Source organism: Rutidosis leptorrhynchoides, unplaced genomic scaffold, assembly GCF_046630445.1.
Source record: "Rutidosis leptorrhynchoides isolate AG116_Rl617_1_P2 unplaced genomic scaffold, CSIRO_AGI_Rlap_v1 contig574, whole genome shotgun sequence".
NCBI classification, from domain to species: domain Eukaryota; kingdom Viridiplantae; phylum Streptophyta; class Magnoliopsida; order Asterales; family Asteraceae; genus Rutidosis; species Rutidosis leptorrhynchoides.
The window spans coordinates 27,998-43,338 of NW_027266796.1; the positions used below are offsets into that span (position 1 = coordinate 27,998).

At 34.7% G+C, this 15,341-nt stretch overlaps 2 protein-coding genes across 2 annotated transcripts; one reads left to right on the plus strand and one right to left on the minus strand.

Moving 5' to 3' along the window:
* Positions 1 to 1,987: 1,987 nt before the first annotated feature.
* LOC139884593 (beta-glucosidase 44-like) lies at positions 1,988 to 4,348 on the plus strand. Its single transcript, XM_071868609.1, has 9 exons — positions 1,988 to 2,246; positions 2,339 to 2,397; positions 2,499 to 2,574; positions 2,684 to 2,755; positions 2,856 to 2,941; positions 3,053 to 3,301; positions 3,397 to 3,736; positions 3,836 to 3,970; positions 4,065 to 4,348. Exons 1-9 carry the CDS (start codon positions 1,988 to 1,990, stop codon positions 4,346 to 4,348), a joined length of 1,560 nt encoding a protein of 519 aa, XP_071724710.1.
* An 8,485-nt stretch (positions 4,349 to 12,833) lies between these two features.
* On the minus strand, positions 12,834 to 14,274 carry LOC139884597 (small ribosomal subunit protein RACK1). The gene is made up of 2 exons (XM_071868612.1): positions 13,396 to 14,274; positions 12,834 to 12,935 (listed from the first exon to the last, which is right to left on the minus strand). The coding sequence occupies exons 1-2, from the start codon at positions 14,272 to 14,274 to the stop codon at positions 12,834 to 12,836; spliced, it is 981 nt and encodes a 326-aa protein (XP_071724713.1).
* Positions 14,275 to 15,341: the final 1,067 nt, after the last annotated feature.

Sequence of the window (15,341 nt, forward strand, 5' to 3'; positions counted from 1 at the left end):
AAGGTTGGCTCTATTTATAGCAGGCTGAGCACGAGATCAGTAGCGGAGTGTTAGAGTTTCTCTCAAATTTAACTAGTAATCTCCAACCATGTCACATTAATTTACTTTCGATGAGAATTTCTAACCATGTTATACTTAACATCCTAAACTTTATCCTATATTAATCTCAATCCAATTTTTATCTTATCCAACTGTATTAAAAAATACTATGTTGTTAAGTATAACAAGTCCTAACCATGTCAAAATCTGGTGGTGCAAAATAATACTCCCTCCGTCTCGCAATACATGTTTGCTTTTATAGACTTTTCATTTTGTCTCAAAATATATGACTTTTGTGCCTGTATTGAGAGACGGAGGGAATAAGAGATAAGAGAATTATTATAGCAGTATTGTAATAACAAGTCAGTGGCCCGTCCGTTAGAAGGAAAATTCATACCTTTAAAAATTAATAATTTAAATATATCATATAAAAATTATATAATAATTATTCCTATTAAACATTATTAAATCTATGTCTAATATTATATTAAAAGTAATTATTTTAAATCTATATCAATTATAATTATTTTGATTTTATTTCAAAATCTACAATTCTAGATTAAAATTTATTTTGTTTTCAAAAATAATAAACATACCAAAACGTAAAAGTTACATATCAAGATTTGATTTCATAATAAAATTTATAATTGCATCTAATCAATCTAATTGTTCCTATTGCTTGAAAATAAGATATGTCCATTTTAATTAAGAATAGGAAAAAAAATATAGCGAATTTTTATTAGAAATAATAGTTTAATAAAATAATTAGAAACAAATAGTATATATTATACTTTGATTTGGAATAATATATTTAATAATATGCTCGTTTGAATAGGAAAAAAGAAAATATACATTTTTTATATAAAAAGTAAAAAAAATAAAAACAATTTTAATTAGAAAAAATTATTAATTATTTGAAAAATAAGATATGCCCGTTTTTATTAAAAATAAGAAAAAAAAATATAGCGGATTTTTATTAGGAATAATAAAATAAAAAAATTAGAAAAAGTTAATATATATTATAATTTGATTAGGAATAAGTTTTTTTAATAAGATGCTCATATGATAGGAAAAAAGAAGACATGTCATTTTAATTAGGAATAGAAAAAAATAATGTAATAAATTTTAATTAAAAAAAATTAATAAGAAAATTAGAAAAAAATATAGTGTATTATAATTTTAATAGGAATAATTTTTTAAATAATAGATAGAAAATTGATTGGGAATAGAATTATTATATTATGAAAAAATAATTGGTAGAATTTTATTATGAATCATTATGTTATTATTGTGTTTTGATTTCCTAATTAGAATAGAAATATCATTGACTTAAAATTGTAACTTAAAATCTAATTAAACTCAAAGTTATAAAATACACGTGTCAAATTACTATCGGTTAATAAAACACAATGTGTTGGATGTTGATTTGACGATAAGATTTGTAATTAAATTCGCAATTGAATTTGCCATTGATTGATGATGATGATTGATTGAAACACATTTAAAATTGAAAAAGTTTCACTATTGTATATATGAAAAAAGAAAATAAGAAGAATAAGATTACATAAACTGTTAATTTTATTTTTCCTTTAATATTTCAAGTTAAGAGAGATTTTAATTAGCTCTCAATTTTTTAATAGGATTGTAAAACAATTGAGTGATGATGATTGACGTGGCAGTTATATATATATATATATCATTAAATCATTAAATTAATGTTTAATAAGGTAAGATAAAATTGGATTAGGATCAAGATAGGATAAAATTTTGGATATAAGTCTGACATGGTTACAAATTCTCATCGAACGTAAATGTACTGTCATGGTTTGAGTTGCTTAGTTAAATTCAATAGGGACTCTAAGTACTTTCATGCATGCTATAAATAGAGCCAATCCTAAGCTTTCTTCTTCACAACTCATTTCTCGATCTCTTTCTCTCGATCGTAACAATGGCGAAAGCTTCTTCATTGTCGATTTCGTTCTTCCTCGTTTTCTTCGTAGCGATTTTGAGCTGTTCTGATGCAGCGAGAAGTCCTAGAAAACATGTTCCTTTTAAGGATTCTGAGTTAGACACTGGTGGTCTTAGCAGAGAAAGCTTTCCAAAAGGGTTCGTGTTCGGAACAGCAACCTCTGCTTACCAAGTCGAAGGCATGGCCGATAAGGACGGTCGTGGTCCTAGCATTTGGGACGAATTCGTTCAGAAACCTGGTAATTACCGATTCTCTCATTAGGACTTAATTTTTTTATTCTTTGCTGCTCTAAATTTTGCATGTGACTAATTTCCAATTTTGTATGGACAGGAATTATTGCGGATAATTCTACTGGAGAAGTTACCGTCGACCAATACCATCGCTACAAGGTTAAATCTTGAGAGTTGAGATATAATTATCCTAAGAGATTTTCTTCAGGGAGATAATTAAAATCCTAATTTATTTTTTCTTTTTCGACTATTGTTTACAGGAGGATGTGCACCTCATGGACAAGTTAAACTTTGATGCCTACCGTTTCTCAATCTCATGGTCTAGGATTTTTCCAGGTGAAGTAAATTTCCTATTGAATCGCCCTATTTCCTAATGCACGATCTTGTCGATCGTTGGCTTTTGTTATATATATATTGAGACGTACGTTCTGAAACTTTTTTGTAGATGGAACTGGAAGAGTGAACTGGAAAGGAGTTGCGTACTACAACAGGTTGATCGATTATATGCTCCAGAAAGGTAGGAATTTTGGAGAAATCTTTCCATGGCAGATATCAATTTAGTTTTTCGATCTTTTTGTAACTCTCGTTACTGACATCTGTAACTTTGAATATTCTAGGAATTACACCATACGCAAATCTTTATCACTACGATCTTCCTCAAGCTCTCCATGAGAAGTATGGCGGATGGTTGAACGACCAAGTAGTGTGAGTACTTTTCCAAGAAGAAAGTTCTAGATATAGTAATTGATTTTTCTGATTAATTGGGACGATATTCATTCATATAATTCGTGTGTACATTTAATTATGCAGGAAGGATTTTGCCGATTATGCCCATTTCTGTTTCGAGCATTTTGGAGACCGAGTGAAGAACTGGTTTACATTTAACGAGCCAAGAGTTGTTGCCGCACTCGGATATGATTCTGGAACTTTTGCTCCAGGAAGGTGCTCCAAGGCTGTAGGAAATTGCACGGAGGGTAATTCTGGAACTGAGCCCTATATTGCAACACATAATTTGATTTTGTCTCACGCTGCTGCAGTTCAAAGATATCGTGAGAAGTACCAAGTAAGACTGCTAGCTAGTTCTAAACAATTTCCTATATTTCCCATTTTTTATGGCTACACTTTTTGAGAATACTGATAAAATTTTGAATTTTTCAGGAAGGACAAAAGGGCAAAATCGGAATTCTATTGGATTTCGTGTGGTACGAGCCGTTGACGAGGGGAAAGAATGACAGCTATGCAGCACAAAGGGCTAGAGACTTCCACGTTGGATGGTATATGCATCCTCTTGTCTATGGAGAGTATCCTAAGACAATGCAAAATATTGTTGGGAATAGGCTACCAAAATTCACAGAAGACGAGGTTAAAATGGTAAAAGGCTCATTCGATTACGTGGGAATCAATCAATACACAAGTTACTATATCTATGATCCTCATCAGCAACCTCTCAGTGAACAAGACTTGAGCTACCAGGCAGAATGGAATGCTGGATTTTCTTGTAAGAATGAATATTTCAATTTCCTAAACATGATCGAATTCGAGAAAGTTTTGATATTTTTTGTCCGAAAACTAAAAGTCTAATTATGTAATTTTGCAGATGACAAGAATGGAGTTCCGATCGGTCCTAAGGCACATTCATATTGGCTCTACGAAGTCCCCACAGGATTGTACAAGGCTTTGATGTACATTAAGGATCACTACCAAAACCCTCCTGTCATTTTGTCCGAAAACGGTAATTTCCATCTCTTCTAAAAATTTGATATACTACCTCCGTCCCAAAATAGTAGTCAATTTTCTCATTTTGCTTAATTTGCTATATATGTTAGGAATGGATGATGCTGGTAATGTGACGCTTGCTCAAGGTATGCATGATACTGAGAGGGTCAATTACTACAGAGGATATCTGAACGAGCTGAAGAAGGCCGTCGATGATGGAGTTAATGGTATCGGATACTTTGCGTGGTCGTTGGTCGACAACTTCGAATGGCTATCAGGATACACTGCTAGATTCGGGATCGTCTACGTAGATTATTCTGACCTCAGTAGACATCCCAAGATGTCCGCCTATTGGTTCCAGAAATTACTTGCACGAAAGAACAAGCAACATTAACTTGAAGATAGCTAGCATTATTTAGTTTCGATTTGTTAGGAATAGATTTTTTCTATTTTCTTTTAGATTTTTCGTTTAGTTTTATAATTACTAGTTCTAGTTTTGTTTTAACTTACAAAAGTTAGTAACAAATGAGTATTTTTATTTAAGTACAAGTATAATTTCCTACTTCATACTATTGCAACATCCCATATTCTATGTGTCATTTTTTTTATTTTTTTTTGATAATGGGGATCCCCCATTTTTTTTTTGTTCTGCTACCATAATTTGAATCAACTGAATTAAATAATAAGTAATTATTTTCTTTAAGGAAAAAAAATCTAAACCTATTACAAGAATGTATAAATAGATTTACAAAAAAATATATTATATTAAAAAGTTATATATATATAAACTATTAGACCAAACGAAAATAATTAAAAATCATAATTTTAATAAAATTTAGTTAGAAATATATAAACAATTATTTATAATTTTTTTGACTTTATTTTCAAAATTATAATATTATATTATATTTATTTTATTTTTACCTTTTAAAAATAATAAATAGAATTTGCATCAAAAATAAATAATAAATAGAATAATAATAATAATCACATAATAGTATTTTATTTACTAATAAAATATATAATTAAAACAAATCAATTTTATCCTTCCTGTTATCTATATAATCTATAAGACTAGTTTTCCTTCACAAAATATAACATTGATTTTTTTTTTATTTTTATTTTTTTTTTGAGGACTATAAGTCTATAACATTGATTTGCTGCATATTACGCACATGGTAAAGATTTGTTGAACTGTAGTGAAGCTCTATGTGCCATGTATGCAAAAATTCAACAGCGAGGGTATATGAGCAATTAAATCCTAACGTTGAGAGTAAAATATTTATGATTTAACGTTAAGGATATATAAGACAGTATTTATAAAGTTAGGGACTAATTTGTGGTTTACCATTCTCTACCCTAAAAGAAAAAAACGGCTACTATATATATGTCTATAAACCCCTGGAAAGAACAAAATTTAGCTGAAATCGGAAAATCAAAATCCCTAAAATCATTTATTTCGTGTTATAGAATTTGGTCACCGCCGACGATGTCTCGTCACGACCAATTTTCCGACGAGGACGAATCTGGAAGTGACGATGACCAAGATTTAGATGCCGACATAGAAGCTTTAAGGCTCGCTTGTATTCGTAGCAGTGCTGACTCGACCAGCGCCGACCTCCAATGCTCTCCGTCATCCAAAAACTCCGAAGAGGATGGGGTTGTTGAAGTGGCTGGTTCCGATAGCGACGACGACGATGATATTGCAACATTGCGAGATATTCGGAATCGATTGTCATTATCAACGGAATTGTCCGAGTCTTTGTTGTTGCAGCCTCTGTTTACTCTTTATCCGAACCTGTCGGATACTGATGATGGTGAGGAGGACGACGATCTTGAAACTATTCGAGCAATTCACCGACGATTTGCTGCTTACAGTTCGGGTAAAGCTTCATGTTTTATGAATTTTGTTTTTAAGCATGTATTTTTTAGCTCATTCGTTCATAATTCTCGTTGCACCATTGGTTGAATTAGTTCTATGATGCAATCAGCTATATAGTCAAGTAATCACAAAGTTTAAAGCATTGATGCTTTTCTGTCTTCAGTTCTTATTAGTTTTTGCTGTAGAATTGATGTGCCTATTCTTATGTCAATATTTATGTACTTTTGTAGGAGTTGTCAGTAACAGCTCAAAAGACGTTTTACAGAAGCCGGAAAAAGTTCACTCGTCAATCGTAGCCTCAGAGAATAGAACTTCTGATAGCTTGTGCGCAAATGAAACCGATACTTCTATAAGGGTCCGAGATTCTGAAGAAGCTTCTAGTTCTAACCTCTTAATGAGCAATGATGTGGAGAATGGCACCGATCTTTCAATGGGATGTCTTCCAAACTTCCCAAAATCTGCTCAGTGCTTTATGGATGCCATCAAAAGAAACAGGTCTTATCAGAAACTTCTACGAAGTAAGTTGACACAGATTGAAGCGAGAATTGAGGAAAACAAAAATTTGAGGGATCGTGTTGCAATCCTTAAGAACTTTCAGGCTTCTTGCAGAAAAATAACTGGCCGAGCTTTATCTCAGAGGAAGGCCCCTCATGTCCAACTAATTTCTACAGCGAGTTCCACTCATGATTCAAAGGTTGGTTTTATTGCATTTCTATTCATGGCTCTTTAAAGTGGTCTTTCAGTTAGTATTTTTGGTGACTATTTAATTGTGCTGGCCGATGCACAGTTCTAGAGGCTCTGACTACTTTTTCTGTTTATATAAAATACATAAATCGCATTTGAGTTTTCTAAGTTATTTTTAACCACATATTTAGTTGATGATTTAAATTTGAAACTAGTTTTCAGGACTAATTTGAACTTCGTGATTTAAAAAAGCAGTGTCATTTAGAGGATGACGAAACTAGAAAATTGAAATATATATGCATGTATATTGGCATCTCTAGTTGCCAGCCATGGTGATTTGTGAAGGCTTTAGAAACTCTGGTTACTGCAATCCTTGATGTTTCTGTATTGGAAAACTTTTAGTTACCATATTATATGAAGTCTTTTTAAGTTGTTTGTAGACCAACTATGTCACTTAACACCCTCATTTCGGTGTAGTTGGTTTTGCCTTATAACTATGTACCTGAATCCTGATCACTTTTCACTGATAGCTTGAAGTTTTGAATCTGCATTCGAGGATCTCTGTTGTTTTAGTTTTGTTTTAGCTTCAGTATCTCATAGACCTTTTGGATGTGCAGGCTAGTGATGCAAAGACATTTCCAAAGCATTATGGCCCACAAGAGAATTCTCATGTAGCTAATTATAGAACAGCATTAGCAAATTTTCCCCTTACATTTGAAAAGAGTAAATGGTCTGAAGCAGAAAGAGAGAATCTTGAAAAGGGCATTAGACGACAATTTCAGGAGATGATGCTTCAATTTTCGATGAACAATTTCAGGTAAATTCCGTCATTACTGGCTCACTTTTAAATATTATGTAAGCTTGTCGCACTTCTTTTTCTTCAATCATAAAACAGTTACAAAATAATATAATAGCTTTCCCTCTCAGCTTTATGTTTTCTGATCCACTTTTTTGCTGGCAGTTGCATAGAGGGATCTTCTGTTGAGGGATACGGTGTAGATAACATTTGCACATCAATCAAAGATCGCGAAATTACACCAGAGGAGATGAGAAAGTTTCTTCCTAAAGTCAATTGGGATGAATTAGCTTCCACATATGTTCAAGGCCGAACTGGTGCAGAATGTGAATCACGGTAAGTTCTTTTGCTACTATGTAGTTTGTGTTAGGTAGTGTAATATCGATGATTGCAACTGCTAAGTGCAAAGTCACTCCCGTAATATGTAGATTAGACTAACATTGTGACACAACCAGCCCATTAGAGTGCTTTCCAGATAATCTTACGTGCTTTTGTAATCAGATAAAACTTCTCTCAGACACACAGTACTAGTGCAAAAATATGTTATTTTTCCTTTTCCTTTTAGTACCAAGCTCTGTGCAGCACTTGACGAGTGTTCCTGATTGATTATTTTCTATGAAGCATGTAATGTGCGGTCGGGCTAGCTTTGCTGACTTCTATGAAGATTACCATGACAGTCATCCTTCTATAGGTGGTTGAATAAAAGTTCAAGATTATGCAAGTAATAAAGGTGGGACCTATAGATGACACATACTTATAGTTTAGTTGAAAGTAAAATTGTAGTCTGAGTTGTCTGTTGTGATGATTGTCATATCAGATGCCTGTGACACTCTTTTTTTGTTGAGGCTACATAACACTCTAGTAATAGCTCTGTACGTCTGTCTAACTTTTTCTTTCTGATGACCACAGGTGGTTGAACTGTGAGGATCCTTTAATTAACCGCAATCCATGGAGTCCTGAAGAGGAGAAAATGCTTTTGTTTATTGTCCAAGAAAAGGGGATTAGAAATTGGTTTGATATAACAACATCGTTGGGGACTAACAGAACCCCTTTCCAATGCTTGTCACATTATCAAAGGAGTCTTAATGTTTCCATAATTGAGAGGGACTGGACTAAGGAGGAGGATGAACAGCTCCGAATCGCAGTAGACACTTTTGGTGAGAAAAATTGGCAAGCTGTAGCATCCACTTTGAAAAGACGGACTGGTACTCAATGCTCTAACAGGTAAGTTGGTTATTTCAAACATTTGTTCAATTCCATGGCCTTTTACTTGTGATGCAGCTGGTTATGACTGTATTTTTTTTTTCACTGGATAACAATGCTGGAATAACTTCTTGACAAACTAACTGGAGCTAATACGATATTATATAGTGACTTGATGAATAAACATTACGATTAAGCCTGTGTTTTATCAGCAATGATGACTTGTTCTGTGGTAATTTTTTGTGAATTGTAACGACCATAATTTGATGGCTATGCAGATGGAAGAAATCACTCTGTGTGGAAAAGAAGGGCAGGTGGACATTGGATGAAATTAAGCGTCTCAAAGTAGCTGTCACTCTTCTTGGGCCAAAGAATTGGAATATAATAGCTCAATATGTGCCAGGTCGTTCTCAGCCGCAGTGCAGGGAAAGGTATTGTGAACCATTGTAAAAATTTTGTTTGGTGTTTGTTGTTTTAGTTGGTAATAATTTTTTTCCTCTTTATGGCAGATGGGTTGAGTCTTTGGATCCCGCGTTGAATTATGGTCCTTGGACTCGAGACGAGGATATAAGATTGGACGAGGCAGTTGCAGAACATGGTTATTGTTGGAAATCTGTTGCTAAGCATTTGCCCTCACGTACTCGTAAGCAGTGCATGAGGTATTAAGAAAATTTCCCCTTTTTTTGAACAAAAGTATAATTAAATGTTCTGTTAGTTCATTTTATATTATCAGATTTGATTCCGACTTCTGAGCTGTGTAATCCTTCTCATTACCAGGAGATGGAAGCATTCACATCCCGATTTGGTGCCTTTGCTTCAGGAAGCTAGAAGAAACCAAAAGGCTGTCCTTGTATCAAACTTTGTAGATAGAGAATCTGAGCGTCCAGCTTTGGGTCCCAATGATCTTTTTCCATTGCCAATAGCAGGACCCGTGTCCGATCCTTTAGATAGAAAGCCATCTAAGAAACGTAAAAGGAAAAAGGTGGAAGCATTAGCAGAACATCCTGAGAGCGGAAGAGATGAAGAATCTTGGTAAGTTGGTTGAGAGCAATTAAGATTGTTTTTCTCTTTTCTTCCTGGCATTGTGTTCTTTAGATTTATTTGGCTTCTTGCTTTTAAAAAAAAATGCAGTATTCTGATGGGAGAGAGGCGATCAATGAGACGTAGAAAAAAGACTCAAAAGTGGTCTGATGAAGAGAGAGAATTTACAGATGATGACCATGAGTTCGTTCCAAAGACGAAAACCAAAAGGAGACCTTCAGAGGAAGACAATTTTCGGGAAGATCCAGATCTTTTATTACTTGCTGGAAATTCAGTAACCGGAATATATTCCGGTACATCCAATGAGGAATCTCAGTAAGTTGTTTGAACAATAATTAGGGTAACCCTCAAACTGCTGGAATTTTCTCTTTTTCTGATAAATATGTTCCTTTTTGTAATGAAATGCAGTGTTCTGACGGGAGAGAGAAGATCCACGAGGCGTAGAAAGAAGACTCGAAAGTTGTCTGATGATGAGCAAGAGTTCATTCCAAAGAAGAAAACCGAAAGGAAATCTTCAGAGGACGACGATTGTCAGGCAGATCAAGATCTTTTGTTGGTAACTGAAAGATATTCAAAAGAGAAGAGTAGTAGACTGACGAAATTACAAGTCAGAAGAGCACCACCTAAAAGGCATATGTCCCAAGTGGAAAATGCCATTTGCGAAGAGGACGACGACACTACTCTTGCTTGTTATTTGGCCAAAATCAAGAAAGATCTGTTGAGACCTTTGGAAGATGCACGAAATGGTAATGAACCAATAAGTGAACCCATAATTGCTGATTTCGACACTGTTGATCATCGTCCAGCCGGCTTTCTGACTTATAAAAGGAAGAAACGAAATCCTATTTCTAGTTGCAGTAATCATGATGTTCCTGAAAGTGAAAATGTCGGAAACTCAACGGGAAGCGAGTCAATCATGCTGGAAGAAGAAGAAGCCCTTGAAGACGGAACAAGCACTGGCCATAAATCAGAATGGGATCCTTTAGGAAGCATCAATGAGGAAAATGAGCTTGTGATCGATGGCGATGCGAATAATTTACTATTACCATCCTGGGAAGGTTGGGATTTCAATCAGCAAAATGAGTTTTGATCTAGTTTTTTTGGGAACTTATATATCAGTAAAATGTGTATATAGTTGATATTTATACAGGGTTCAATTATCATAAAAATTTTGACCGTTGCCAGTTTTGTTGGTCTCATTCTAATTATCAAGTGCTTACTGTAAAAGTTTTTAATGACTTACGATCCTTAAACTTTACATTGTCTTGCAACTGGCTCCCTAAACTATGCTTCTTTAACCTAGATCTGCAAACTTTATCTCCGTCCAGCATCTGGGTCTATATACAATTATACATTTAACATCGATTTCTCGAGTCCAATCCTAGACGTCAAATGGCCGTTACGGACGCGGTGGCTGACATGTGAGTTAACAAACTGTAAATTGGGTCGTTTCGCCATGTCAGTGATCGTTCCTCTTCATCCCCAAAATGACAAAATGGCCGTTACAGACACGGTGGCTGTCATGTGAGTAACCGTAGTACCATACAACTTGATCGTTTCACCACGTCAGCCATCGTTCCTCTTCATCACCAAAATGATGCATCGAAGACAAATCAACATTAAAAGCTCATTTCAGAAGCATCAAAACAAATTCATTCTTGATTGGTTAAAAAAATTGGCCTTTTTCATTCCGAGAAAAGTTCCATTTGATCTTCACTGTGAATTTAAATTTTTAGGATATGCATGAACTTCAAATTCTTGATGATTCAAACAAACCATTATGATTGTATTGACATTATCATCTTATGATGCGAAGCTAGAATCGTATAGTCTTTATGTCTCTTTGCAGAAAACTAATGGTGCTTTAATTTCTAAATAGAATAGCCGTGGAACGAGCAATATGACAGTTGCAACCAAGGTCGAAAGGAGGCCGATTGAACAGAGCTTGAAGACAATCGGCGAAGGATGCAACAGCCAACAGACTTTAATTATTTGGGAGCAAGACGAATTTCCACAGGCCTCCAACCACAAGTCTTAAAATGGGAGGGATTACGATCTTGCATCCAGGGCGATGTCCTTAATTTCATGCTACTATCATGTCCTTTTGACATTTTTGAAATAAAGATTATTAGCGGGACAACTTAATTTATGAAAACTAGCTGATTGTTTAATTAGATATATGAATGATTAAGCTTATAAGGATCCATGGATATGGTGGAGTTTGAGTTGAGGATGGAGGCGTTTTTTTTTTTTTTTATGGGTACTGGTGATGTAACTATCTACTTGTTTCTTCCTTTCCAAGTTTTCTTTGAGAAGATGAATAATTAGGTTTGCTTAATTAGCACTCTAATAGTGACAAAACTATAAATAAAATTAAACAAGGCTACAACTTGAGATGGGGTTAAACAAGGTTGTAAGTCGGGAAGACATTAAATAAGGCTACAACTCGGGATTATTTTAAACAAGCCTACAACTTGGGATAATATATTAAATAATTTTACATCTCGCGATAAAATTTAACAATGCTACAACTAGGGATAAAATTAAACAAGGCTACAACTCAGGATGATATTAAACAAGGCTACAATTTGAGATGGGATTAAACAAGGTTGAAAGGGAAGAAATTAAACAAGGCTACAACTCGGGATAATATTAAATAAGTCTACAACTCGAGATGGTGCTAAATAAGGCTACCACTCGGAATAAAATTAAATAAGTTTACAGCTATGGATAAAATTAAACAAGGCTACAACTCGGGATGATATTAAATAAGGCTACCACTTGAGAGGTTGTTTAATCTCTTTGTGAAATCATTCTGACACTCTGTAATTACCTTCCCTAATTAGTCCTTTCCAAATTTACTCCTTTACTTCTATTAAAAACGACCAATATCGAATGTTCAAATGACCAAATTGAGTTTTTTAGTAAAAATTCAGGGACTTGTAGTGTATTAGCCATTTAGCTAGCCCGATAGAAAATTTTTGCCAGTTTTGCATGAATCAGATTTACTAGAAAAGTTCCTAATTCAAGAACGGGAATGAGAAATAATTATTGGCAAAACACTATTATAGATACTGAAATATAATTAACCATGGAAGTGAGGCCTCAAATCCATGTACGATCCAAAATTTGAAAATAGAAACAACCAAAAGGAAAAAAAACAGATCCTTCAACAACAATTTAAACAAAATCTTAAAACATTTTGTCCTCAGACTCCTAGAATGATTATAAAGCAAACAAAACAAAGATTCATGGAGAAATCACGGAAACTTTCTAGTAACGGCCGATTCCCCAAACTCTAACAACTCCGTCGGTGTAACCGCTGAACAGTGTGCTTCCGTCAGCACTCCAGCTCAAGCTGGTGCAGTAAATAGCCTGAAACATTCAAAAGTTTCACATATCAACGGTTATATAACAATTAAAAAAGCACGTTATCTACATCATTTGCTAAAATAGTAAGTCGGTATTGCAAAAACATGTAGTGTACTACACAGCATTTATAAAAGAGTTAAAAGCAGAAACCGAATTTAACATTGACTAAACAAACAACCAATGATCATATATAAACGAATGAGAAACACAATGCATCCCTAAACAATGTCTAACAGTTATGAAGAAAACCATGCAAAGATGAAAACAAGATATGAGCAAAACTAATTTTACAAACAGTTAAGAGTCGAAACTCTTTTTAGCTTCAACAAAGCAAGCACAATCTTCCCTAATAAGGTCTGATGATTAAGAAAGCCATGTAAACTCATCAGCAAACATGAATACCAATCAGTTCAGAAACTCAAGCAAATAAACAACATATGAGCAATTGCAATGTAGCATATACCTTCTTCTTGTTTCCGGTGGAAGCAGTGTCCTCAGATTTCTCTGCCTCGGCCTTAAGATCAACCTTCAAATCCTCAACAATCGACTTGCTCTCCAAATCCCAAATCTTAATGCTGTGCTCGGTAGCAGCACAAAGCCAGTACCTGTTTGGGCTGAAACAAAGTGCATGGATAACGGCACCAGCATCCAACGAATACAATTTCTTTCCTTCAGCCAAATCCCACAAAAGGATGACACCATCTTTCCCGCCACTTGCGCACAACGAGCCGTCGGGCGAAACAGCAACAGTGTTCACATAACCAGCATGTCCAGCAAGGGTATTTCTAAGCTTACAGTTAGTCAAGTTCCAAACTTTGACAGTCCTATCCCATGAAGCAGAAACAATGGTAGGTTGAGTGAGACTAGGGCTAAACCTAACACAACTTACCCAATCGCTATGAGCATCTCCGTCTTGGATTGTGTACTTGCACTCACCAAGTGTGTTCCACAGCTTGATCGTCCTGTCACGTGACGCCGACACGATCTGACGGTTATCAATAGAGAAAGCAACAGAGAGCACATCCTTAGTGTGTCCGACGAATCGGCGAGCGGAGACACCAGCTGCGAGATCCCAAAGGCGGAGCTCGCCGTCCCATGAGCCGGAAAGAGCGAATTGACCGTCGGAGGACAAAACGACGTCCTGAACGAAATGGGAGTGGCCTTGGAGCCTACGGCGAGCGACTCCGTAAGTCTTGTCGTCCTTGGTGAGATTCCATACGATGATTGATTTGTCACGGGATGCCGTCACGATCATGTCAGAGTTGTCAATTGGTGTTGCGATTGCCGTCACCATGTCGGTGTGGGCCCTCATAGTTCCACGCAAAACGAGACCTTCCGCCATTGTTGAGAGTTTCGATTAGGGGATTTCGGAGGGAGGCGATAACAAAAAGTGTGCTCGTAAGGAAGAAGAAGCTGAAATGAAAAGATTTTATATAGCTTGGTGGATAGAAACTAGGGTTTTTGTTGAGGGTAAAATCGTCAAATGATGTGTGTTTGGGAGATATGTTATATGTGTTACATTCATGGATAAGATTATACTGCGTTGGGCTTGAAAATAAATGGACGTTCTCGGCCTGTATACTTCCGAAGTTATTTGGACAGTCCTGGGCTAGGTTATTTTCGGTTTGGGTCGATGTATAGTTCTTTAAGCTACACCATTAGACCGTAATCAAAATCAATCATGTATAAAATACTCATTCGGTATTCAAATAGATAGCGTTTTTACTTTTTGTGGTATATTGAAAAGTCATTGTATATAGTTATTATTGTTTCCGTCTTTAGATAGATGTTGTTTTTTCTTTCCAGATATATTAAAAAAACGAATGTATTTAGTCATTATTATTGTCTAAATATACTGAATTTTGAATGAATTTAAAAAATCAAAACGAATGTATTTGAAGGAGGGTGTATTATTATCAAGATAAAGCAGAATTTTAATGAATTTAGACAATAAAACAGTGACCTATTAATTCAATATTTTTTCTTTCTAGAGGTTGAGATTCCACTCGCAGAGAATAAACATTAAAAATCTATGAATAGATTCTATAAGAAATATATAAGAAAAAATCAATAAACTAAAAAAAAGTAAAACTTACTACTATTAGTAGGATAACACACTTGGAATAAAATCATTGCATGAAAATAGACTATAAAATTGAATACAATAAGGAAAAAAATAGTTCAAAATAGTTTTTAAGGTAAAGTTAAACAATAAATAAAGCTTGAAGGACTAAAATGAAAACAATAAGTCGACTACTTCCTTTTGTCGTGAACTGTGAAGAATCTAAAACATGGTCAACACGACGACTGACTGTAAAGTAAAATTATAGTTTGATTCGGATAAAAAAGAAAGACAGCTAAAGTAATGGTTTTGAAGATTCTATTAAACTTATTACAATTTTATCTAAA

Excerpts from the sequence above, each read along its gene's own strand:
- LOC139884593 (XM_071868609.1), top strand. The coding sequence starts at position 1,988 with ATGGCGAAAGCTTCTTCATTGTCGATTTCGTTCTTCCTCGTTTTCTTC. Across the intron at positions 2,756-2,855 it reads CGATTATATGCTCCAGAAAG|GAATTACACCATACGCAAAT; the intron begins GTAGGAATTTTG and ends TGAATATTCTAG. Across the intron at positions 2,942-3,052 it reads GATGGTTGAACGACCAAGTA|GATTTTGCCGATTATGCCCA; the intron begins GTGTGAGTACTT and ends TTATGCAGGAAG.
- LOC139884597 (XM_071868612.1), bottom strand. The coding sequence starts at position 14,274 with ATGGCGGAAGGTCTCGTTTTGCGTGGAACTATGAGGGCCCACACCGAC. Across the intron at positions 12,936-13,395 it reads CCACCGGAAACAAGAAGAAG|GCTATTTACTGCACCAGCTT; the intron begins GTATATGCTACA and ends TGAATGTTTCAG.